At 38.3% G+C, this 26,778-nt stretch overlaps 1 protein-coding gene across 1 annotated transcript in view; it reads left to right on the top strand.

The window, feature by feature from the left end:
- LOC122667221 (translation initiation factor eIF-2B subunit epsilon) overlaps positions 1 to 26,778 on the top strand; it is an 87,392-nt gene that overhangs the window by 24,824 nt on the left and 35,790 nt on the right. The window contains exons 7-8 of the mRNA XM_043863467.1: positions 6,630 to 6,759; positions 18,144 to 18,208. Coding sequence (XP_043719402.1) covers positions 6,630 to 6,759; positions 18,144 to 18,208 — 195 coding nt within the window. The remainder of the gene's footprint in view (positions 1 to 6,629; positions 6,760 to 18,143; positions 18,209 to 26,778) is intronic.

Below are 26,778 nucleotides of genomic sequence, written 5' to 3'. Positions count from 1 at the left end.
TTGTGTTGGGCCATATATGTATTGGGATTTTGATTGTAACAACCCCAAACTCAAACACGGTAAAAAGTCTGCCCTCAAGGGCGTTGATCAGAAATCACCTTTCACATTTGTATAAATAACCCAACTCCCATAGAATTCATACATAAACAGCGGAAGACTTAACACTACTGGAGTTGGGATTAAGACTGATACATAACATATATATAACACTGGTGACAATTGAATAAGTATTACAAAGCTATGTGAATTTAAACCTTATTGCAAAACATGTTCTTTGTCTTTCTCACATCATAACTCATACTGTTCACAAGCACTTCTCTCAATCCTGTTCCCTAGGTTGGTGTAACCTGTACACTCACAATTCAAGGAGTCTTGAGCTGTACACACCTCTTCTCTGTACTCATCATCTGAAAAGAATATTTATAATAGGGATGAGCCAACAACCCAATGAGGAAATCATGTTACAATACATTCAAGTGTTCATGTGCTTTCATATCAGTGTGCATGTGTATATACATTTAATAAGAACACAGGTTTACTGTTGGATTAAGTCAAGTAAATAGTGTACTACCGAATGTGCGCATAAATGTTGAGGTAAACTAGGCCTCGCATCATCTTGGATAGGCAACATGACCATGAGGACATACTCTATTATTAACTTTTCTAACAATCTAACTAGACCACATGCCCGTGAGGAACATGCTCTAGAATTATTTGGTTTGCACTAGACCACATGTCCAAAAGGATCACGCTCTAGAATTACCAACGTATAACATTTTGCACTAGACCACATGTCCCATAAGGAACATGCTAAAGAATTATTTGGTTTGCACTAGACCACATGTTCAGGAGGAACATGCTCTAGAATTACCATCGTATAATGGTCTGCACTAGACCACATGTCCACCATCAAATAATGGTCTGCACTAGACCACATGTCCAGGAGGAACATGCTCTAAAATTACCATCAAATAATGGTCTGCACTAGACCACATGTCCAGGAGGAACATGCTCTAGAATTACCATCGTATAATGGTCTGCACGAGACCACATGACCCGTATGCCATGCTCTAGAATTACCATTACATTATACCTTGTCCAATACATTACCTCCTACTGGAAAGGGATGGTAGACACAGAGTATTGTTATTGCATTAACTTTCATTTCATTCTCTATCTTTCTCTTTCCTTTTGACATCATCTCATTTCATGCTTATATATCATCATCATCATCGTCATGTCGTTACATACATATACATCATTATCATCTCTTCATTCCATACATTGCATCACATATCATTCTCATACTAGAACATCAACATAAACATATAACATTATCTACAAGCTCATCAATGCATGACATCCAAAGAACACATCAATACAACACTCACGTAGGCATCATCAACAACTGACATATACATGTACTTTACATCTGCGTCACTAAACAGGACATCAATCACACAGATACATTATCCATGATTCCCTCACATCCATATGCATCTACATACATACAATCCTTCATAGCTCTTTCATTCAATTATAAAGCAGTACTTAGATATCCGCCTCACATCATTTTACTCATACATGTATAGCTATGTAAATAAGCAGTGACCAGTCATACCAATTTACAAATATATACAACCATATACATATGGGTCCCTCACAATACTCATATACATATCCAATCAATGATATAAACATATAACAATACATAATGAATCAGTCACATATCTCTTAATAATATCCAATCTACAATAAAAACACATATAACATTACTTATATGAATCCTTCACTTTTCTCCCTTACTCCTCTTGATGCACTTCGTCTTTAGACTTATAAGTATTTTGGTACAATCGAATCCCCTTCAAACAGAGTTCCAAACTGATGTTCAGCTAACAGCTTCTTCTTCCTCTTTCTTCCTAGTATAGAACCCAACACTCACAGCCACAACTGCCTTCCTAGCGTCCTAGTTCATCAACTCAACCCACACATATCCCCAAGCTCCGCAACAACTACAATCCATCCTTTTCTTCTTCTTCTTCTTCTTCCCAGTTCAGAATTGGCTCTGCCCTTGAGTTGTTGTGTTTCTCTTCTTCAATTTTTCTCCATGTCCTTTCAAATTGGAATTCCAAAATCTCTAATGCTCATCTTCATAACTCATTGCTCAAGACATCACGTCTAAAACAGTTCTAAATCATAGGGAACCAAATCTTTTCCTTCACTATTCAATGGTACTTTCCTTCACCCACTATTTCCCTTTTGAAAATTGTGATTCAGCAATAACAAGAACATCAACAGTTCATTTCTGCAACTCCATGTCCAACAGTCGATTCCAGATTAATTCCCTCCTTTCTTTCCCCTTTTTCTTCTGCTTTTTTTTTTTTTTTTTTTTTTTCTCTCAACTCCAGAATTCTGTTCTGATGTATTGAGTATCTAATCTCTTTCTTTCATTTAGTCATACCCTTATATATAATTTCTTAATCACTAATAATCTCATTAATTACATCAACTAACTCTAATAGCTATTAAATCCTAAATCTTCATTTAGGTTAGTCAAACCATCATTAGTCCCCTAATATCCCAGCATGAGACACCTCAACACCTATGTGGCTGAAGTATTAATGCCACCTATCCTTAGGGCCATGTGGCTGGCCTTAGAAAGCCACCACCTACTTAGGCATACACAAGGTGGCAGCTCCATATGAGACTATGTTGCTATTTAGGCTTAGTCAAACAAAGTGGCTGACCCTTGGTAACACCTCACCTCTATGCCATGGGGCTACTAACCATGCAACCATCTCATCGTCTCTATGTATCAGGTGGCAGCCCTTTAGTAGGACACATGGTCCAATCATGCTAAACCACCTCTAATCCCTCATTAATCCCCCTAATAATAGGATTAACTTAGTTAATCAAATACTAATCAATATTTAATTACTAAGATTAACATAAGCATACCACCTCGTGCTTGCACTATTCATCATAAAATAAAATAATTCAATAGGCACTAGAATATTAACAAGTAATCCAATTAATTATTCATGACCTGCTAGCGGGATGTTACATTGATCCCATGGGTTTACTTTGTAATTGGCCAATTTAATGAGCTTAAAATATGAGTAGAAAGTAGGAAAACGGGATTTGCATCATTAGTTTAGTTAGAGTCCTATTTTGAGTCTGTTTTCTTTATTATTTCACTTTCCTAGTCAATTTAGGTTACCTTATTAGTTAAGGATAGGGTTAGGCCTTACTTTTTTAATGTCTAAGTCTATTTTTGAGTCTTCTATGTAAGTTTGTAAGGGAGGGCAGCATTATACACGAATTTGATTAATGAAATATTGGCTTTAGCCTTTGTGAAAATCCTGAGATAGGATGGGTGAGATGCCCAGGTTGAGATAGCCAACCCCACCTTTCCCCATCCCCTTCTATCGGTTCTTGATTTTAAACCCTAGTTTCAGTCAAATCGAGTTCAAGAGTGCTACAAGCTTTTGGGATTTCTTTTCAACAAATTGTTACAATTTCTTGAAGATTATTACATCCAGATTATTGCTCTGCTTCAACAGGTTACAAATTTGTGGGTTTTTATTTGTTACTTCAACCAAGAAAATTGTTCCCTCATTTGAGTTCCCATTGTTGTCTTGGTTCCCTCATATGATTTTAGTTCCCATTGTTCTCTTGGTTCCCTCCATAGTTGTCAAGGCGTCGCCTCGTCCAGGAGGATTTCTAGGTGCCTAGGCTGCTGCCGCCTTATTGGAGGGTGCCTTGCACTGGTTTAATTGGCATTTAACCAGGTTCTGGCACTCATTTATGCCAATATCAATTAAGTAAATGTTTTTATATTTGTTATTTCATTTACTTAAGCTATTATTCATAAATAAGCAAATACCCCCTATTTGAATCCAATAAAAATAGTTAAAAATTTTAAATTCCAAAAGGATAAAAAGTCAACCCTCTAGTTCAAGAGCCAAAACTAGATTTTCGGCGGTAGGTGAAATTTTCAACTTTCTAATGCTGGTGTTTTTCTCAAATCTAAAAATTCCATAAATCTTAATGTGGTAAAACATTGTTAAAAACCAAAAGTGCGGTAAAATATTCATTTGTTTTGATATCTAAAAAATTATTTTCATTCAGAGCGATTTTGACAGCATTCACGCACACCAAATAAGGTTTGACGGGAACATAACTCCTTCAATATAAATCAGATTTAAGCAATCTTGAATTTGTTGGAAAGCTGGTTTTGTGCTCTACCTAATACAAAAAATCTCATGTAAAAATAAAAGCATTTGGTTAATCAAATTTCTTAGAGAACAAGAACATTTCTCTAAATCGAGAGTAGGTTAATTACTTGTTGATAAGATCATATTTTCTAAGAACAGTTAGACTAGATATACCTGAAAATGATCAATTCCAAGAACATAAAAACCATCTGTATGTTTTTGATTGTTTCAAATTTCCATTAGCTTGCTTCTTCAGTTCTGTTGTCTTCTATTTCGATGTTGATTTTTGATGACTTGATGTAGCTTAATATTGATTTTTGATGACTTGATGTAACTTAATGTTGATTTTTGATGACTTGATATGGTTTAATGTTGATTTTTGATGGTATAAAGTACATATTGTAGCATACTAAATAATGTTAGAAAAGAGGGGAAATAAAAAAATAACACTTGGGCGCCTTGTTGCCTAAGCGCTTAGACACCCCTCAACCACCTTGGGTCGCCTTGCTGCCTTGAAAACTATGGTTCCCTCATATGATTTTAGTTCCCATTGTTCTCTTGGTTCCCTCATGATTTTAGTTCCCATTGTTCTCTTGGTTCCCTCATATGACTTCTTATTTATTGGAGGGTTTTCTATTCAGGTTTTAATCTTAATTATATACGCCTTCCCCAGCAAGCCTTTCAATTTGCAATTTATGGATTTTATTTAGCCATGTTTAAGAAATGTAGGGATATATCAAACCCCAGTAGCATCAAAGTGGCCCCACTTAAGACCGGAAGAATATATCTAAAACAGTCAAACATCAATGTGATGTACTCAAGTGGACTGCCACAGTCGGTAGCAGATATCCTTGGTGCAAAGCAATGGATCTGAGGAGTTTACATTGAGCCAGGCTCTGTAAATCAGTTCAGAGCACTGGGTCTCGTTACCCAAGCTTGCACTAGCACTTTATGAGCACAATCCGAAGATGTCCCAGGCCCACAAGTCAAAAAACAATGGCTATTTAGAATTCAGATAAGATGATATCAGAATCAATGGTAGGGGATCGTTAATGTAAACAGAAGTTAAAAAGCAACGGCTATTTTTTAGCAGGATTCGGGCCTGTCGTTATGCTTTTAAGCGTTACAGGCTGAATTATAAAGCCCAAAACTAGGGTCCAAGGAATACACGAAAATTAGTTTTTTAACTTAGTATTTTAGTGCGTGGGATGCTTTTCTAGATACATCTTTCAGTAGTCATGGAGGCTAAGTAGTTTAGTTTAAGAAATTTTATTATTTCTTATCTCTTTGTTAGAAGTTTAAATTTTTCTAGAATCCTAGAGTTTTTTGTTCTTTCTAGGCAATTCTATTTTTGGATCTTCGAAGTTTATAAATACATGTAATACCCCCTCCCCTAAAATTGAGTTGGAACGAAAGAAGAGTTTTTATGTCAGTGGAAGATTGGATGAGAGAAGGCTATGTTTATCCCCTTCCCGCAAGTCTGATTGACCTCTCTTACAGTGGTGGCTGTCTTCTTCCTTTGTGGACAGCCGTGTTTCTCTCTGCTCTCTCTCTCTCTCTCCATTGATTCACTCTCCTTCCTAACTATTCTCCCCCATAGTCTCTTCTTAAATTTTTTTTCTTATTTCAGTTGTAGGCTGCTGTAATATATATGGCGACCAAGCAATCACCCCTTGATTTACCAGAAAATCGTCTTAACCTGGGCCAGTACTGCACCAATCATAGTTATCAAGGCGTCGCCTTGGGTGCCTAGGCTGGCCCCTTGCCGCCTTGTTTGTGTCACCTTGCTTTTGGACCCTCTCCAACACCTTGGTCGTCTTGCTGCCTTGATAACTATGCTTCTTTGAACTCTTTACATTGAGCAGCTCAAAAAAATGAGCAAATCCTTCTCCTTTGTAGCCACAATATGGATGCCCTTTGGATGGTTTTCAAAGATCTTTATTGTTCCTTTCATGCCATAATGGTCAACAGATAGCTTTGGTGCACAATTGCCAAACCCTTCTAGCATTAATGTAGCCATTTGTAACGAGTGGTTGAATAGGATCTCGCATTTCCATTGAGAAGCATCGTTGGACCAATGAATGCTGGACTGTCTCTTAATTACTGAGGCAACTCCAATGGTGGGCTGTGATTGTGAAAAATGATTAATTTTTAATCCTAAGATATGAAAATTATATAGTTGAAACATTTCTATGTTCACTCACCTATTTTTTTTTTTCTGTTTCATAGTGAAGTGCTCATATATTTCAATTGATACATGTGATGAATTTTTTTTAAAAATTTCATATGACTGGAATTTACTCATATAAGAGGCGAAGTTCAAAGATATGGTCAGATATTAATGTTTTTGAATCCTCTTTTCTCTAACTTTAAGTTCCATAACGATGTCTCTAAACGTTTCTTGTGATCCAGGTTGTAGTTGGACAACAATTTGTTGTTCCTGCTTACTCTAAGGTGTCTTTGCTTCCCCAACCAATAAACCAAGACAGCGATGAGGAGCTCGAGTATGCTGACAGTAGCAGTGGTGCTGTAGATAGTCCATGTAGAGTGCTATTGCTACATATGACATCCCCATTTTCTTGTTTAGTTTTTCTGTTTCTATAGACTGTAATTGCTCCAATATGATTGCAATTGCTCCCAATTTACCAGTTTTTAATCTATGGATTTCATTTCATTTTATTTTACTTTTAAATTCTCGTTCTCTGCATGCTGTATATCAAACTAGCTGTCTAGTGAGTCTCCAAGATTCTTATGGACGATGATATAGAAAACAGTGACTGTTTCTAGTTGAAGGTTGGAATTTCAGCCATGAGTGGAGAACTTTTGTTCATATTAGAAATGTTTCATGCTCTGTCACAGAAATCTGCAAGAAGGTAGAGTTTGGAGCAATACCAATACAGGATTGACTGTTAAATCTCAATTTGAAGAAATGTAATTTCCAGGGCAGCCTTCTTGATGCGGGAGCATCCTGCTGCAATTTGTGTGGCCTGATCTTCAATTACAGTCTATTAAATTGTCGGCCGGGCTATATGTCATTTTTTATAAAGGAGTCTATATAATTCTTTTTTGTTTTTTTTTGAATGAATCTTTAATTAGTGAACCCAGTGCTGGTAGTCAAAGTCCACAGTCTAGAATTTTCTTTAAATTGGGTTTGCTCTATCGTTTGGCAGTTATTGAGTTTGTTTACTACTTTTATTTCGATTCTTAAATTTAGTTAATTTAGGAAGGATAGAGAACTTTTAGTCTTCTGTATGGGACTGTAATCCCTACATTTTTGGTGGGCTTTTGGATAATGGAACATATTGTGGTGGCTGTGCCTATGTAACCTGTATGGAGACTGGCTTCTTTCCTCTTTTATTTGCTCGCTCTCTCTCTCCATCCCTTTCTCCTAACAATTCCATCTCTTCTTCTTCTTCTGTACTTGTTGTTACTTATTTGTTTTCAGGTTGAAGGTTCATGGATTTCAAATCAATAGTTCGGATCTTCTATTCCCCTCTTTTGTTTTGTGACCGTGAATCTGATTTGTCTGCTTTGCTTTTTTTATTCTTTTCTGTTAAATCATCTCCTTTTAATTCTGTCAGCCCGATTTCAGACTCTGGCTACTCTTGTTTTTCTTAATCTCAGGTCCTGGCACATATTGTTTTGCCTCTTTAAGATTCTTATTCTGCTAATATCAAACCTGTTCTGCAGACTAGATTCACCTTCTGGCCATATCAAGCTTTATTCTGTGTTTAATTAATTGCAAGTCTCAACAGGTCCTCCTAGACCAATGGTTTTTTGCCCCCCATGAGATGCAGTTAAGGGTGTCCAATCGGGTCAATTGGGCCTTGGAATACTTTATTTGGGCCCATAGCTGGGTTCTATGGGGCCTTGGGCTTGTTACTTTTGTGTTTAATAATGTAATGAGCCTCTTTTATAAGTCCAAAAATTGGGATTTAAAAGGGCACACATGATTAAGTACATGGATAAGATTGTGTGGTCCCATGTGCTATTAAGTAGCCAAGTTAGTTCAATCTAGAAGAGTCCTTTTAAGATAGCGTTTAAGTTAGTTTAGGAAGGTTAAGTGTCATTAGTGGAGTCAATTTAGGAGATTTTATCTCTATGTTTTTTAAAATAGCAATGTAAGTATATAACCAACTCACCTCTCCATAGTTTTGATAATGGAATAGATTTGGGAAATTTTGAAATTGAGAGCGATTCTCTCCCCTTGTGATCTCTTCTCTCTCCTCTTTCTTCCCTACCTCACGGTTTCCTTTCATCCTATTTTTCTCACCCTAGCAGATTGATACTGCTAATCTTCTCTTCTATCGATATGAAAATTCTTCTTGGATAGCAATCTGCTACTTCCTTGTTCAGCCCCTTGGCTCCCCTTCTTTCTCCTCCATATTTCTCTTTGTGCGATACCTTGCTTCCTCTCCTTCTCTGTTGATTGCTAAAGGTACTGAAGAAGATTTTCTGCTGCCTGGAACAGATCTTGGATATAGCTTTAAGATATAAGCAAGGTAAGCTCACCACCCGAAGATCCTTCTTCTCCTTCTGCATCACCATGGTTAAAGATTCAGTCCAACCTGAATTAATTACAGTTAGTTCTTGATATTTGCCCCTTGATGCGCATGTCAGCTCCCATCAATAATTCATGTTTTTGAATCCCTTTTCTGATGGAGCTGTTACCCTCAGGTTGATTAGGTTGCTTTGACCTTCCTGCATCACATCTTTCTAATCCATGGATTTCTGCTGTTTTTCTATTTTCCGACCTGCATCCAAGGTTTGAGAAGAAACCTTGGTCCAAACCGAAATATTATGGATTTCGACTGAAACCTGGTTGAAATGCTATTTGTTTCCGTTGGTGGTTCCTTTGACCATTTCAGTGGTCAAATGGTCATATTTTGGGCCGAAACTTCAGGAGACCCTAATTAAGCATCCCTAAACATAATGGAACCTTTAGATTGTTAAAATACTCGCCCAAAATGCTAGTTTGGTTTTGTACCTTAGATTGGTAATATACGGCGTATCTTGCTGTATATTTTCCCAAATATAGCCTATGCTACACATAATTTAGTACTGTAACACATAAAATTTCAATTAAACAATTAAAATATGCATTAAAAATGAAGAAAAGCCATTTAATATTATTAATGTTGAAGTGTGGCAACTTACAAGTACACATACAAGTGTGCAAGTGTCAGAACTATAAGTGTACAGCCATCAACCAAGGTGAAACTCTAAAGACCCCTATGAAACCGTTCCTCCAACTCTATGTCAGTACCGCATAGAGTTCTAGACGGGCTTGAAAGCTGAGGAAGATTGCTTCTGCCGATGAAACTGTTTCTCCGACTATCACAAAAGAAGGCCATTTCATGCTTCTTGTGAAGAAACGGTCAAAGTTCATCACAACAGCCTGATAGGTCTCATCATTAACATGCTCTAGGTGCCCCAACCTCAGATATAGATCACCAGGTCAGGAAGATGATGCAAATGTGGATTAGCTGTTGCTGCTTGGTGGACTGGACTGATATGGTTGCTGGGGATCTAGAAATGAGATACTATCCACAATATCTAACATATAAAGTGGAAGTCCAACCACTAAATATTTACCCTATTTTTTTGCAAAAATTAACTTTAGGATAAAAGGATGATGGCTGGGAAATTGTGACTTGTGTTAGAAAGAGACAGACCACTCTTTATTTATAATAATGAGATATGCAGTACAATAACATTAAAGCCCCTAGGGAAACACAAGATAAAACCCTATGGACAATTATACCCTTGAACCCCATATTACAACACTCCCCCTCAAGTTGGCGCATGAATATCACACATGCCCAACTTGCATACAAGAGGACCAAAAAATTTACTCCTAAGACTCTTGGTGAAAACATCAGCTAACTGATCTCCAAACTTGACAAAAGGAGTACAAATTAGACCCTGTTCGAGCTTTTATTTAATGAAATGGCGATCAATTTCCACATGCTTGATTCTGTCGTGCTGCACTGGATTATGGGCAATATTGATCGCAGACTTCTTGTCACAGTAAAGCATTGTAGGTCAAGATGTAGGTAGACCCAAGTCCTTCCACAGCCCTTGGAGCCACATTAATTCACAAATGCCATGGGACATGGCACGAAACTCAGCTTCAGCACTCAATCAGGCAACAACCGATTGCTTCTTGCTTTGCCAAGTGACCAGGTTACCCCCAACAAAGGTACAGTAACCAGAAGTGGATTGTCGATCGTTAGGGGAATTGGCCTAGTCAGAATCGAAAAATAAAACACCTTTGCTTGGGGCAGCTTTCAAGTATCGCAAAATCCGGATCACAGCATCCCAATGGGAAGAATAAAGGTCATGCATGTACTGGCTGTCCAAGCTAACTGCAAATCTATATCCAGTCGTGTATGGGAAAGATAGATTAGCTTGCCCACTAACCTTTGGTACTGTCCTTTATCAACAGGATCACCTACTTTGCTGGAAAGATGAACATTGGCCTCAAGAGGGGTATCTGATGGTTTGCAGCCCAACATGCCTGTCTCAGATAATAAATCCAAGGTGTATTTTCTTTGAGAAAGAAATACACCCTTGGTAGAGCGGGCAACTGCAATTCCAAGAAAGTACTATAATAGGGCAAGGTCCTTGACTTCAAATTTCTTCCCAAGATAATCCTTTAGGCGAGATATCTCCTCCTTGTCGCTGCTCGTAACCATAATATCATCTACATAGACGATAAGAATAGCAATCTTGGTTCCAGTTCTCTTGATAAAATGAATATGGTCAACATTGCTTTGAGTGTAGCCAAATGAGACCATTGCACCATGAAATCTACCGAACCAAGCCCGTGGGGACTGGTTTAAATCGTATAATGCATGCTTCAGCTTGCATAGTTTCCCATGGGTCTCCTGAGTGGCAAAACCTGGAGGGATATCAAAGATAAACTTCTTCCTTTAATTCTCCATGTAAAAAAACATTTTTTACATCTAATTGTTGCAACTCCCAGCCAAGGTTAGCTGTACAGGACAAGATAACACGTATTGTGTTCATTTTTGCAACCAGGGCAAACGTTTATTGGTAGGCAAGACCATAGGTTTGTGAGAACCCTCTAGCAACCAGCCGGCCTTGTACCTATCAATAGTTCCATCTGAATTCTGTTTAACAGCAAACACCCACCTATAGCTAACTGTTTTCTTCTGGGGAGGGAGAAGGACCAGATTCCAATTACCATTTTTCTCTAGAGCATGGATTTCTTCCAACATGGCTGCTTTCCACTTTGGATCACAAAGAGCTTCCTGCCATTTTTGGGAAGAGAAACAGAGGACAAAGAGGAAACAAAGGTACGGTATGAAGGAGAAAGAGACTCATACGAAACAACCTGGGAGATAGGACGTTGTGTACAAGTTTTAACTCCTTTACGATGAGCCATAGGTAAATCCAAAGAAGGGTCAGAAACAATAGGTAAAGGTGAAGAAGAAATACTTGGATCCAATGTGGGGGGAGCCGGCGGCTCTGGAGCAGCTACAATGGTGTCTCTTTGACCTTGACGATGATATGTGTGAACAATAGGAGGTTTGGATGGTGGAAGAATAACAGTTGGTGGTGTTGTCTCCCCTTGGACAAAGGGACTAAGGTCATCACTAGGTGGTGGTATGGGAATAGGCATATCAAGCATATCAGGCATCTCGGCACCAACCAAATCATCCCCATGATGAGAGGCTGGAGGAATATATGGGACAGCTTCATTAAACACCACATCCATAGTAACCAGCATCCAATGAGTGGGAGGATGATAACATTGATACCCCTTCTGGGTAGGAGAATAACCAACAAAAATGCACTTCAATCCTAGGATGTTGGTGATTTCGAGCATAACACACACAACTAAACACCTTTGGTGGAACGGTGAAGGAATTGTTTCCTTGGAGAACCTTAGCGGGCGAGCTAAAGTTAAGCACACGGGTAGGCATGCGGTTGATCAAGTATGCAGCGGTTAAAAGAGCCTCACTCAAAAAATGTGGAGGAACATTCATTTCAAACATCAATGCACGAGCCGCTTCAAGTAAATGCCTGTTCTTATGTTCAACCACTCCATTCTGCGCCGGTGTATCAACACAACTGGTCTGATGGAGGATGCCATGAGATGCAAGATGCCTGAAATGCCCCATCGGTGTACTCTTTACCATTGTCACTATGGAGAATTTTAATTTGGGCATTAAACTGAGTACGCACAAAATTATGAAACTAATTGAAAACAATGAAAACATCACTTTTATAGTGTAATAAATAAAGCCAAGTGCACCGAGTATGACAATCGATAAAAGAGACAAACCACTTGTAACCAGAGATTGAAGAACATCGGGCAGGGCCCCACACATTAGAATGAATTAACATAAAAGGAGAAGTACTTCGAGAATTTGAACTGGAATAAAAATGTGTTTGCTTGGCTAAAATGCAAGCATCACAAAACACATCCTTTGGAGTGCATTTAGAAAATAAATTAGGAAAAGCTTTAACTAAAGTGCCCATAGGAGGGTGTCCTAAACGTCTATACCAAAGTAGTAAGTCAGGAGGAACAGCAGGATCAGCAACAGTAGGATGAGCATGGAGAGAGAAGGGGCAGCAACATCAAGCAAATAGAGAACCACTGTACGCTGTACCAGAGCCAATAGTTTCCCCCGTTACCAGATTCTGAAAGAGACAATGAGAAGGGAAAAAAGTCACTTTACAATTAAGGCCGAAAGTGAAACGACTAATGGAAAGGAGATTGGTAGTAAAATTTGGAACATGCAAAACCGAGTTTAGGGTCGGAGTAGGAGAGCATGTGATGGATCCCTTTCCAGAAATTGATGAAAGAGAACCATCAGCAATGCACACCTTATCCTTACCAGATCAAGGGGAATATTTGGGGGAAAAAATTGGTCTTACCGGTCATATGGTCTGAACCACCAAAGTAAAAAATCCATGATTGGGAAATAGTGGATGCACAAATACCAGCAAAAGAAATACCTGGATTGGCAGAATTTGAAGGAACAAGGTGGAAGAGGAAGCGGCAGCAAAACTGGCAGGATCGGTAGAGTCCAGCTTGGTTACCAAATGACGGAGAAGCTTGGTAAGTTCATCCTGAGAAGTGGAAGGTGCAACACCAGCTGGAGGATCAACTGTGGTGGTCTCAGTATGATTTGCAGAAGGTTTCCCACGACCATGACCTTTGGTGGAAGAAGCAGACGGGTGCTCATGAAGCTTCCCACAAAATTCCTTGGTGTGTCTTTCCCGCAATATTCACATTTAAGAGGTTTACAATCAGAACGATCACTGGGGCGAGAGGAACCACCTTTGGATTGCCTAGGAGGGGCAAATATAAGTGCTGATCGGTCAAGGGAAGGAGGAGGCAGCATGGCAGTACGGAGAATATCCTCAAGTTGGATCAAGGAATAGGCCTGTAACAGAGTGGGAACCTGTGCACAGAGTTGATCATACTCCATATTGAGGCCAACAAGAAAATCATACACCCTAAATTTATCTTCACGTTTCTGGAACTTGATTGCATCTTCAGGGGTAGAGGCCTGGAAAGTGTCATAAAAATCCAATTCCTGCCACTAGCTACGTAACTCAGAGTAGTATTGGGACAAACTGAGTTCTTTTTGCTACGTAAATCAAAGACCTGGGCATCGTTCCCCACTTGGGAATAAGTCTCTTGAGCGGTCTTCCAAATTTTTGTAGCTGTATCTAATAGAAGATAACCACGAGCAAGTTGAGGCGTCATGCTTGAGAGAAGATACGACATCACTAGGGAATTAGAAGAACTCTATTTATCTTGTTCAGGACCTGGAGTGGGGGGTTTCTCTTTTGCACCAATGAGATAACCCAAATATTCACGGGAATCCATATTGAGATAACAAGACCTAGACCACATAAGAAAGTCGCTACCATCCAAGCGAATGATGCAAACAGGGAATGTAGGGAAGCCATCAAGAGTGCGAACTTGCCCTTCGATTCCAGAGGTGGCTAAGGAAGAATCTGACATCGTCCCAAAAGAGGAATAAGAACTCACAGATCCAGGAAAAAAAAAATTAGATCTCAAGGATCTAAAAAAACTTCCATGAAAATAAGTTCTGCCCTTTTTAATGCATGAGAAAAGGCAGATCAAATAAAGGGAGCAAAAAAAGGGCCCTCGGCGGTGGAGAAACACCACCGAGGGTGGCAGAAAAGTGAGGAGGCGGAAACTCTCTCTCAGTGGCGCTAGAAAGAAACCTGAGAGAGAGAGGCGCAGGTGGTGGCGGTGCTCATGAAAAACGAGGAAAAAGAAAGAGGGAGAGAGAGAGATGGCAGCGGCAAGAATCCCTTGGTCGATGTTTTTTCTCCTAGAGCTCTGGTACCATTATAGCTGGAAAATTGTGACTTGTGTCAGAGAGACACTGACCACTCTTTATTTATAATAATGAGATATGGAGTACAATGACATTAACGCCCCTATGGCAACACAAGATAAAACCCTATGGACAATTATACCCTTGAACCCCATATTACAACAAAAGGTATTCCTCAAAGTTCGAATCTTCAACAAATCTTGCTCAAATGCACCAAATCAATCATTGTAGATGTGTTATAGTAGTCTCCAACATGTTGTTCCACCAAGATATGTAGTTGTCAAGGCGCTAGGGGACCCAAGGTGTTGTAGGCCTTCTTAAGCACTTAGGCGATAAGGCGGCGCCTAGGCAACCAAGGCGTTCTAGTTTTTTTTTTTTAAATGTATCCATTACAGATACTACTACTAGTATGACAAATAGCCAAATGCCCAAATAGAATATTAGAAACTATATAATTTTTACTTATTTGTTAGATAAAGAACCATATCAATGCAATATGGTATAATCATGCTTGCAATTAGCAACGAGGTTTAAAGTATCGGTATCGCATATCGTATCGGTGTGGTGATTTTAAGAGATGTATCGTATGGGAGATACATATCACACGCCTCAGATACACATAGAAATACACTTTTAGAGCAAAAAGCAATATAAATAAGCAATATTGCAGTTTGTTTCCTTGATTCAACCAAAGTGCAGTTTATTTCCTTGATTCAACCAAAGTGCAATTTGAAAGATGATGTAAAAAAATTGAAGTTTTGGGTGAAAACTTGCCCCTCCTGGTGCTATTGATGCTTTTTGGTTTCTGGAATCACGATTCTAAAGTCAAATGTGCCTTTTAATGTGCATATCGCGCCGTATCGGATGATACAATGCGATACGTACCGATACTTTTAATTTTTTTTTCAACCCCTAAATAAATCCTATCGAGAGTATCGGTATGTATCAATCGTATTGTATCGCACCGTATCGGCCTATACAATAAGATACTGATCGATACCATTATTTTCAAAAAAAGAAAAGAAAAAGAGACGTATCTCATTGTATCGTATCGATACCCTGCGATACCAATATGTATTGGCCTTGGCGGGGCGATACGGTGCGATACTTAAATCCTTGATTAGCAATGACCTAATCTGATAAAACCAAAACATAATGAACAAGGTACAGGATATAAAGAAGCAATGTAGCATATTGTCATATTTATCAGAAAAACAAATCAATAAACTAAGAGCATCATAGCATATATACAAAACAGAATTATAAATATATGAAAAAAAGGGACTTTGAAATCTGTAGAAAAAATATGTTGGAAAAAAAAGGACTGTTAACTTGAACATAGTGCACACTCCGGTCATTGTCCAGTGTTCATGTTGTAGGCTTGCAGAAATACACCATTAACCATTTATGCTTAAGCACTTAAGCCAGAATATCAGAAGTTCAGAACAGAAACACAATACACAGTACACACCATTAACCAACAAAAAAAACAGAACAGAAACACACCATTAACCAACAATAATACAGAACAGAAACACGCCATTAACCAACAGTACCGTTAACCATTAACTATTTAAGAGAGATACAGTACCATCAACCAACAAAAGTACACCAACACCATTAACCATTAAGCCTGAATATCAGAACAGAAACAAAGTAGTACAGTACACACCATTAACCATTTGAATTTAGGATTTTCTTGGTTAAAGAGGAAGCAGAGGAATAAAAAAAATACCCACTACGCAGTTACATAGGAATGAAAAAATTAAAGATTCAGTGAAGTCACAGGAACAACCGAAGAAGAAAGAAGAAGAGAGATAATCAGTTAAAAAAAATCCATACTCAATTAATGAGGTACAAAAAAATCGATTGTGTGACAGGAGGAAGGAGGAGGCAGAGGTGGACACCGAAGAACTCAATTAATCAGCTGGTGAAGAAGAAAAAGGATGACGAGACCAAAGAAATCAATTAATCAGGTTGAAAAAAAAAGGGATTGCAATAAAGAAGAAGGAGAAGACCGAAGATGAGGGGGAAAAAAACAAAAGCACAAGGCGTGAAGAAGAGCTGAAAAGAAAGAACACTCGCACCCAAAAATTTACCTGTCAAATCCGGAGATGCAATTGTTGCCTTCATCTCACCGTCTCCTTGAAGGTGAAGCTCGAAGTCTTGAACCCCAAGTCAGAAGCTTGAAGCCTCGAACAGCTGTTGAAGTTGAAGCCTCAACCCCCGCGAACACCCATTGAAGTTTAAAGTCGAAGCCTCAAACACCCTTTCGATTGCAGAATTTGGGTTTCAATGTGAGACAGACAGATTTATGAGAGTTGTTTATGGTTTATGAGTATTTAGACTCTGATCCTGTGTAGTGCCAAGTATTTAATCCTGTACACAAACAAATTAAAACACTAAGAATACAATAAAAAAAATTATATACTTTTAAGTTAAAAACATAAAATAAAACAAAGGCAACCGCCTATGTTAAAAGGTGACCTAAGGCGTCTCCTAGGTGACTTCCAGCACACCTAGGTGGGCGCCTTTTGTGAAACCAATAAGGTGATGGCTGCCTAGGCTCCTCAAAAACTGCCTAGACGCCTAGGCAACACCTAGATGAAGCTTTGACAAGTATGCCAAGATTTGTAGGCAATTTGGCCAAAGAACCCACAAAAAAAGGGGGGGGGGGGGTTTCTAGCACTTTCAAACTTGCAAAAACCACCGATATGGGTCAAAACAACGATCCATTTTGATCGGAATTTGGATTTTATGTAGAAGCAATGTAGTGTTTCGGTCAGTACGAAACCAAAACCCGAAACCAGAAAGTTTCGGTCGAAATATTGAATACCTGCTGAGTTGCATGCCATTATGTTTCGACCAAAGTCGAACTGAAATAATTCCCAGGATATTGGTGGTTTCGACGAAAATGTCAAACATTGCCTGCATCAGCTTGCCATTTCTGCTTGGATGATGTGGAAAACGTGTCTAACCTGTATCCTGTTTCAATTATTAGATTTTGAAGAATTGTCTGTTCTGTTTCAGGAGTTGACCTGGGTTGGGTTATGTGTAAATCTATAACTATCTTAAATGGAGCTGGAAAGATTGGCACCTTTGTCAATAAAGGGAAAAGGATTTGGAGAACCTTATTGGTTGCATCCTTTTAGAGCATCTAGAGGGATAATAAGTAGTAGGGCTTTGAGTTTTATTGGCAGCCAAGAAGTGCAAGTGGGGTGGCAGATGATTTGTCTAAGCAAGAGGTAGTTAAGCTATGAATCTGTTTTGGGGAATTTATTCATTGTGGCATGTAGCTAGTTTCTCTTGAACTTGGATGGGGCTGAGGGATGTTTGTGTTGTGTTTCTTATGTAGTTTGTATTCTATGTACTACTAAGTACCTCTTTTGGTCTCAATTATATCGTGTTATTTATCCATATAAAGGATAAATGTTAAACTCCCTTTTGTTGTTTGTATGGATTTATGATTTGTTATATATAGATGAGTACATAGAGATATGGAATAATTGATAGATATTGGTTGATTTATATTTTATATAATGACATGTTTTATTATTTGTTTCCAAATGTGCAGCAATCAATGACCCACTAGATGTTGCTAAAGGGGAGTCGATACCCAATTCATCTGACCCACCTGAGGTTAGCTGGCTTTTTTTTTGTTTTAAATGTCTCTAAATTATCTATCTATACTTTTTCGGACATAATGTTTTCTTCATGTGTTGCAATATTGTAGTATTCTTTCAAATCTTATATTAATTGATACAATTTTTTCTTTATAATTTAATGAATTGTAAAAGTTATTTTTCCCTTTATTGTTATTGGCACAAAAGAGAGTTTGTTAGAGCAAATGAGATACAAAAGGGATCAGAGATGAGAATCCCAAAAGGAAAGTAAAGGCTAGAGACAAACAGCAGCCCTAGACACCACCACTTCCTACCTCTAGAACAAGAAGTGTCCTACATCAACCACACCCTACTTGATGGGTTTCTAAATAACCTAGGGCTTAGCAATTCAGAATCCTTTGAAAAACAGATCACAGTGAAGGAATAGAGCCCAAGATCAGAATATCAGATGTGCACCAGAATGTAATGGATTACTGTCCTATTAGGAGAACATAATATCAAAAGATGGGATCAATCCAACGATCAGATTCCAAGGTACAGAAGAGTCCCCGCTTGAGGAGAACTCTCAAGAATTGAGATCTGATATCGGTTAAGATGGACTGATCTCGGAGCAGCAGTAAGGTATAACCAGACTAATCCAAGCAGCAAATAATATTCAGGAATATCAACAGATCAGATTCAAGAATTAAGTAGTACGATATCTCAGATCAAGGGTGTAACTTGAATATTCCAGCAAGTAAGTCAATAGGAATTAACCCAATGATGGATAGGACTAAGTACTTGTGTTTGTTTATGGGATAACCCGGTTGCTGAAATAGGGATTAGATCTGATATCTCTGGTGGAAAACAGTAGCAACAGAAATTCAGCAAGTGGGAATGAATTATACAATATTGGAATTTGAATGTATTAACCTGAAACAATGATGGAAAATAAAGAAATATGAATAAGAAGGAACTGTATGACCTTGGAATCACCACCAATAAACCTTATGAATCACCACAATAGGGAGTTGGAACTGAATCCCCACAGTACCAATGATCTGAATCACCACAGAACTTGAAAGGAAACAAGCCAAACTTCATTAACTCAAAACATATGGAGGCTTTAGGCCTATACATCAATATATAAAAACCAAAAGTGTGCTTACAAATAGAAAGGAAAGTAGACTAAACGTAGGAAACACTTGTGCCCATAAGAACAAAACTCTATCTTTAATAACCAGATAATAAGAATCCCATATGATTAAAATTCTATCCAATGTTGGAATTGGAATTCTATTCATTCAAAACTCTATCCAATCCTTAACGACCGAGTAAATAAAAATTACTTAATGAAATAAAACAACTCAGACTAATGTAATAAAGTAATCCTGGTTTCCTACTTAAGTATAATTTAGACCCATTAAAGTGGTCGAATACAATAAAATCCATTGGATCAAAGCATAGTTGTCACAGCATCTAGGCAATCCAAGGTGTTGGAGGGGGCCTAGACACAAGGTGCAACCAAGGTGTTGGAGGGGACCTAAATAAGCCTATTTATGTGATTAATCAGTATCACTACTTCCCTCGGCCTACTGCCTACAAAAACAAAAAAAAAAAAACAGCTAAGAAATATGGAAAAAAGCATGAAAGACAGACATCCACACTCAGGCAGCAAATGCTTCTAGAGAAGCTTTTTTCTGCAAGTTCTGCCACTCCAATTTATTTCAATTCCTTGTCTTCCTATTGTTTCAGAACTGCTCCTCCTGCATTTGGCACATTTCTGTCTTAATCTCCTTACAACAACAACTCAGCCTTATCCCAACTAAATGGGTTGGCTACATGGATCCTTGCCCTCCAATAAGCTTTTTTTCGTAGTCATAGTTGATAGAAAGCCTAAAATATGCATGTCTTTCCTCACCACTTCTCCTAGGTTTATTTTAGGTCTGCCCCTGGCTCTTTGAGTCCCTTCAATCTGAATCAAATCGGTCCTCCATACTGGACCATTAAAAGGCCTTTGTAGAACATGGCCATGCCACCTCAAATGACTTTCTCATTTCTTATCATGTATTGGAGCTACTCCCAAATCAGCTCTAATATGATCATTCCTTATTTTATCCTTCCTAGTTTTTCCACACATCCATCTCAACATTCTCATCTCTACCATTGTTTGAGAACTCGTTTCGTTTTGGTATTTCGGGCTGACCGAAATATCCGAAATATTCGAAATTTCCGATATTTCGGTCGAAATATTGTATTTTTCTGGTATGTTTCGGTAGGTCATTTCGGTGGGTTTTAGGCCAAGTTGAGGCCTGAAACTTCATGGAAACCCTATTTTAGGCTATATAAACACATTTAAATGTTCTAATTGCAAGAATAGTCACCCAAAATGGTGTTTTCGACACCGTGAAGTTGTAGATCGGCTTCCGGTGTCTAACATATATTTATTTCATCACAAACAAACACATTGATCATGCATTTCCCTAAAAAAAACCAATTTTGAGAATATGGTTTTACCTGGAATAGTGGAAAGGCTTCACAGATGTGCTAAGAAGTTTGAATCTAGTGTTCTCCAAGTGGTTCTGGCGTAGATGCGGCAAGGATTCAAATGGGAAGTGGAAGAATGGAGAAGAAATGAGCAAAAACCAAGCAAAAACCAAAAAACCAGAGCTGTTTTTAAGTCTCGTTTCGACCGAGATTGACGAAATGTGGTCTTTTATGTAAAGGGGTTTGACGAAAAATTTGAAATCTCTCGAGATATCACGAAATTTCGAGAATTTCGCTCGAGATATTGTATTTTTTCGATTCGAAGTAGCATTTCGTTTCAAGTAGCTCGAAAAATCCGAAATTTCGAAATCTCGATCGAGATTTCGCGAGATTTTGAACTATGATCTCTAATACACCGAGTTTATCTACATGATGCTTATCAACTGCCCAACATTTGGAACCATGCATCATAGTTGGTCGTATGATTGTCCTATAAAATTTTCCTTTAACTTTTAAAGGAATACGTCGATCACATAACACTGCAGACACATCTCTCCACTTCATCCATCCTATTTTAATTCTTTGTGAAAAATCATCTTCTATATCACCTTCGTTATTTATGATTGAGCCTAGATACCTAAAATAATCACTTTGCGGAATCTCCCTCCCATCAATTTTCACCACCTCATTATCCGTCCTAGTGTAACTAAAATTACACTTCATATACTCCGTTTTCGTTCAAACTTATCTTAAAACCTTCTGATTCCAAGGTGGATCTCCATAACTCCAACTTGGCGTTAATCCATGCTTTTGTCTCATCCACCAAAACGATAACATCAACAAAAAGAATACACCAAGGAACCTCATCATGAATGTTTATGATTAAATCATCCATTATAAGCGAAAACAAATAAGGGCTTAAAGCTGATCCTTGATGTAACCCAATCGTAATTGGGAATTCACTTCCTTGACCCCCCACAGTTCATACACAACTGACCATGCCATCATACATATCTTTAATTATGTCCACATTTTTACTTGAAACACTTCTCTTCTCTGGTACTTGCCAGATTAACTCTCTAGGGATTCTGTCATAAGCTTTTTCTAGGTCAATAAAGACCATATGGAGATCCTTTTTGCAATCTCTAAATCATTCCATGAGTGTCCTGAGTAAGTACATAGCTTCTATTGTGGATTTTCTTGGCATAAAACCAAATTGCTTCTCCGTAATAGTAGTTTATTTTCTCAGGTTGGTTTCAATAACCCTCTCTCATAATTTCATAGTATGACACATTAGTTTTATGCCTACATAGTTATTGCAGCTCTGTCCTAATTTCCCTATGCCTGAAAATATTGGTCCAATGATCTTCATACCGAAGGGGTATGAGGCCAAATTGCAAAGTTTCGCATAGAAATTTTCCGTTTTCTTTTTAGAAGGAAAAGGATACCTTAAACATATAACATTTTAAAGTTCTGCATTACTCAAGGGCATGATTCTAGTGTGTATAGCTGTCATGATATTGTCCAGTAGCTATTCACCCTTTGTATATTCAATGAGTTGATTTTAGGGGGCTAAGGTGGGTAGACTTGCTTTTGGGTCACTGTTTTCATAGCAACTCCGTTTCCCTGTCTGGAACAGAGCCAGATCTAATTGGAAGATGGCTATCTAGGATGTGGAAATACCCCTCAATATTATTCTCTTGTCTGGGTAGCAGATTTTTTTTTAATCTTTGTTTTACCATCAGAAACTGATGCTGTGATCAGGGAGTCTGGAGGATAGTTCAAGATCTAAAATATTTCACGTTTTGGTCAGATTTCAGTCCCCTTTTGGCTGCACAATTCATTCGACCATTTCGGTGGTCAAATGGCCATATTTTGGCCTGAAACTTTAGGGAAACTCTAATTAAGCATCTCTAAACATTTTGGGACATTTATATTGTGAAAAACACACCCAAAATGGTAGGTTGGTTAGGAACCTAGGTTGCTAGTGTACACAGACCCTGCTGTATACTTTTTTCTAATTTAGCATATTCTACATATAATTTAGTACTAGAACATACAAAATTCAATTACAACAACTAAAATATGTATTACGAATGAAGAAAAACCATTTAATAGTTCACTTACAAGTAGTCAAGTACAACTATTGACACCCCGACCCTACCAACGTACTAAAACTCGGAACTCGGTACCAACTCGACCCTTGGAAAAACTGAGTCGAGTCGAGATCTCACCGAGTTGGTATATTTTTTTTCTTCGACTTGAAGCCTCAACTCGGTGGGTTTTAGACCTAGTTTGGGTTTGAAACTTGGTATTCAGCCTATTTTAGGCCATTTAAACACAATGGCACTATCAGATTTTGCAAAAACAAATTCCAAATAGGAGTTTCACTTAGAGGGAAAGCAGAACATACACTTACTTATGCTAGAAACCAGGATAGACACAAGACAAACACACTTTAAGCTTTCCAACAAGTCCAAGATTGCTTAAATCTGATTTATATTGAAGAAGTTATGCACTAGTCAAACTTAATTTGGTGTGCGCGAATGTTGTCAAAATCGCTCTGAATGAAAATATTTTTTTGGACATCAAAACAAATGAATATTTTATCGCACTTTTGGTTTTAGCAATGTTTTACCATATTAAGATTTATGGAATTTTTAGATTTGAGAAAAACCCCCAGCATTAAAAAGTTGAAAATTGCACCTACCGTCAAAAATCTAGTTTTTGTTCTTGTACTGGGGGGTTGATTTTTTTTCCTTTTGGAATTTTATTTTTTAACTATTTTTATTGGATTCAAATAGGGGTGTCTTTGCTTATTTGTGAATAATATCTTAAGTAAATGAAATACAAATACAAAAGCATTTACTTAAATGATATTAGGCATAAATAAGTTTCTATCCTGATTGCTTGCATAAATAAGTGTATGTATACCAACAGATAGGTGTCTGCATACCAAGATTTCCAAGTATACCAAGATTTCCCACCGAGATCTCGCCCAGAACTCGAGATCTGGCACTCATATAAAGGAGATTGGGTCGAGATGTCTTGATATCAACCGAGAAATTGCACTTTGAGAAATCGTATAACAACTCGTCTCGACTTCCTGAAAAACCGAGATCTTGAGCGAGATCTTGCGAGTTCTCGAACTATTCACCCTACGAAACCATTCCTACAACTCTGTCCGTACTGCATAGGGTTCTGAGGAACCTCAAAACCTCTAGATGATTGCTTCCATTGGTGAAACCGTTCCTTCGATTGTATCACAAAAGATGACCATGTCATGGTATGCCTGAAGAAACACTCTAAGTTGAACACAATAGCCTGGCATGTGTCATCATCAACATACTTTAGGTAATCCAACATAGGATATAGATCACCGGGTCGAGAAGATGATGCAAATGTGGACCCATTGTATTTGCTTGGTGGACCGGCTGATATGGTTACTTGGGGGCTGGGTATGAAAAGATGTTATCATAAAAGACGACCCACCCTGTGGCTGACCCTCATACAGTCATACACAGCGGGGATTGGGGAATGATGATGAGGTATAGTGGTCTACACACCATACTTTGCACTAGAGCTCGCTGTGGAAGAGACAGTTGGTCACGCCACCGTCTTGTCTGTCCATGCCCACCGTATCCACTACTCTCCTTGATGCAGATACATCCCCAAAAGAGGCTTATTTTAATGGGAATTAGTCTAGGGTTGGGTTATATACATGTTTGGCCTTTGATCCCATGGGTTTTCAATGTAATAGGCCACTTTTATGGGCCTAAACTATGGGTTTAGTTCCCATACTTGGTTTTATTTTGAAGTCTTCTATTTTTAAATTGAACCGGGTCCAAGCTGGTCCAACTAGTGGTTCAATTTAAGTGATTTTAGTAGTTTTATTTTATTTGCTTTTAAGCAATGTAAGTTGCGCTGAATTAGGACTCTATAAGTCCGGCCATGTTTTGAGTTTATCATAGTTGTCATGGCGTCATATCGCTGGAATAATGGGCATATCGACCAATGACATAGGATATGTAAGAATATCGACCGATATGGCCTCCATGGTGTCGCCATGGCTCCGACATGGACGCCATACCATGATATATGGCCATATCGGCCGATATTCATGTTCTAGTGTATAAAACTTAAGTTTTTAATGATTATTAACTTTTTAACCTTTTAAAAGATAATGCTTTTATCTTAATGTGGATTGGAGGTGTAACTTAAAAAGTTACACCTGCAATACACATTAACATAAAAAAAAAGTTTAAAAAAAAAAACTTAAAACAATACACTATATGATGCAGGACAATCTTGGACCGGGCCAACCCAACTGGTGTACTGCATTGGACCGACCCAAACCCAGTTGAATCGGGTCCAGTATGAGTGTTTGGATCTAGTCGGATTTTAGGAAGTTTATTTTATTTGGGAAATTATTATGTAATCTTTTATTTTAAGGTAGTTATTAGACACAGGGAAATTTCCAATTTGAGTTTTATTGGGTTTTTAGTTAGCCTAGTTTTAGTAAGTAATTCGGAGTCTTTAATTTTGGGTGTCTTCTATTTCTCTTTATATATGATGTAATTCTTCATCATTAGAGATATGCAAGAATGAATTGAAAAAAAAACATGAGTTTGTGCGTGTGCACACCCCCCCTTCTTCTTCTCACTGTTTCTTCTTCCCCCCCCTCTGATTTCTTCTCAGATCTCCCCTCTCTCTCTAGGATTGTCTTATCTTCTTCTTCCATGTCACCAACCTCGTTCTCTCTCCTATTCTGTTCCCCATTATTATACCCTAACTCTCGTCTCTTGGGAGAAATAGAAATCGAACAAGAGAACAAAGGAGAGAGTCGTGAGATAGAGAGACGCAGTTCTTCACTACTTCGAACGGCTGTTGGCCTCCTTCCTCGGCTCCAGCGAGTGCTCCCGGCTCTGGCAACCTCTTCAAGCTGGTAAGTAATTACTGTAATTGTTTTTTTTATTTTATTTGGTGGTTCTTCTTCTTTTTCTTCTTCTTCTCCTCCCAGTCCTCCGGCAACTCTCTCCTTCAGTTCTTCTTCTTCTTTAGTTCTTCTTCTCACTCATTCACGCACAGTCGTGACTCCAACGAGACTGCGAGAGACAGAGAGGGTTTCTCACTCCTTCAGTTCTTCTTCTCCTCCCATTGCTTTTTCAGTTCTTCTTCTCACTTCTTCGTCTTCTTCACTTCCGGCGACTCCTCTTCTCCTTTTTTTGTTTTATAGATAATATTCAGTCACAGAGGGGGTTTTTTCATGTGGCAGTGACACAGCCAAATACGCACGACTGTTGTATTTTTTTGTTTCGTAAAGCACTAAAGCAACACCAAGTCACCAACAGCAGTTTTTTTTTTTTTTTCTTTCTTTCTTCTTCTCTTGCACACAGCCACACACACACACACACACAGAGACAGAGGGAGAGTGTCGAGAGACAGAGAGGGGGAGGGGTATTGGTAATTTTTTCATGTTACACTTTCATGAATTAAACCATAGTAGATTAGTAGTACACTTTCCTGTCGATTTTTTATGTTATAGGGTATATACTAAATGACAATAAAAATAGAGAAAATAAAAAATAAAAACATGGTCGAGATGATCGCCATGGCAGGCGACATGTCGATATATCGATTAGACACCTCTCCACCGACTTGGATCACCATGACGACGTGACAACTATGGAGTCTATTTCCTTCAATATTTCAGTTTCCTAGTCAGTTTAGGTTACCTAATAGGTTAAGGATTGGGTTAGGCCTTTCCTTTTTAATGCAAGAGTCTATTTTTAAGTCTTTTATATAAGGTTGTAAGGGGGGCAAGCATTGGAGACGAATTTTGATTAATGGAAAGCTTTTTGCTGCTCTTCTCTTATTCTTCATTGAAGATTTGTCTTGTGTTTGATCAAGGCTGAAGAAATCGGTGTTTGATCCGATTGACATCTTGCGGTGGGAAGCCCGGGTGGATCGTTTGAAGGAATCAATGTTTGATCCAATTGACACCTTGCAGTGGGAATCCCCGGTGTGGATCCTTTGGTTCTTCGTTACATCTCCATTGTCATTCTACTATCAAACAATCTGATATCAAGGCATTCTTCATCAACCAGTATGTTTATTTCA

The sequence above is a fragment of the Telopea speciosissima genome, chromosome 7 (assembly GCF_018873765.1).
Source record: "Telopea speciosissima isolate NSW1024214 ecotype Mountain lineage chromosome 7, Tspe_v1, whole genome shotgun sequence".
NCBI classification, from domain to species: Eukaryota; Viridiplantae; Streptophyta; class Magnoliopsida; order Proteales; family Proteaceae; genus Telopea; species Telopea speciosissima.
Note: the sequence above shows the minus strand (reverse complement) of the source record. Positions and strands in the feature narration are given on the sequence as shown.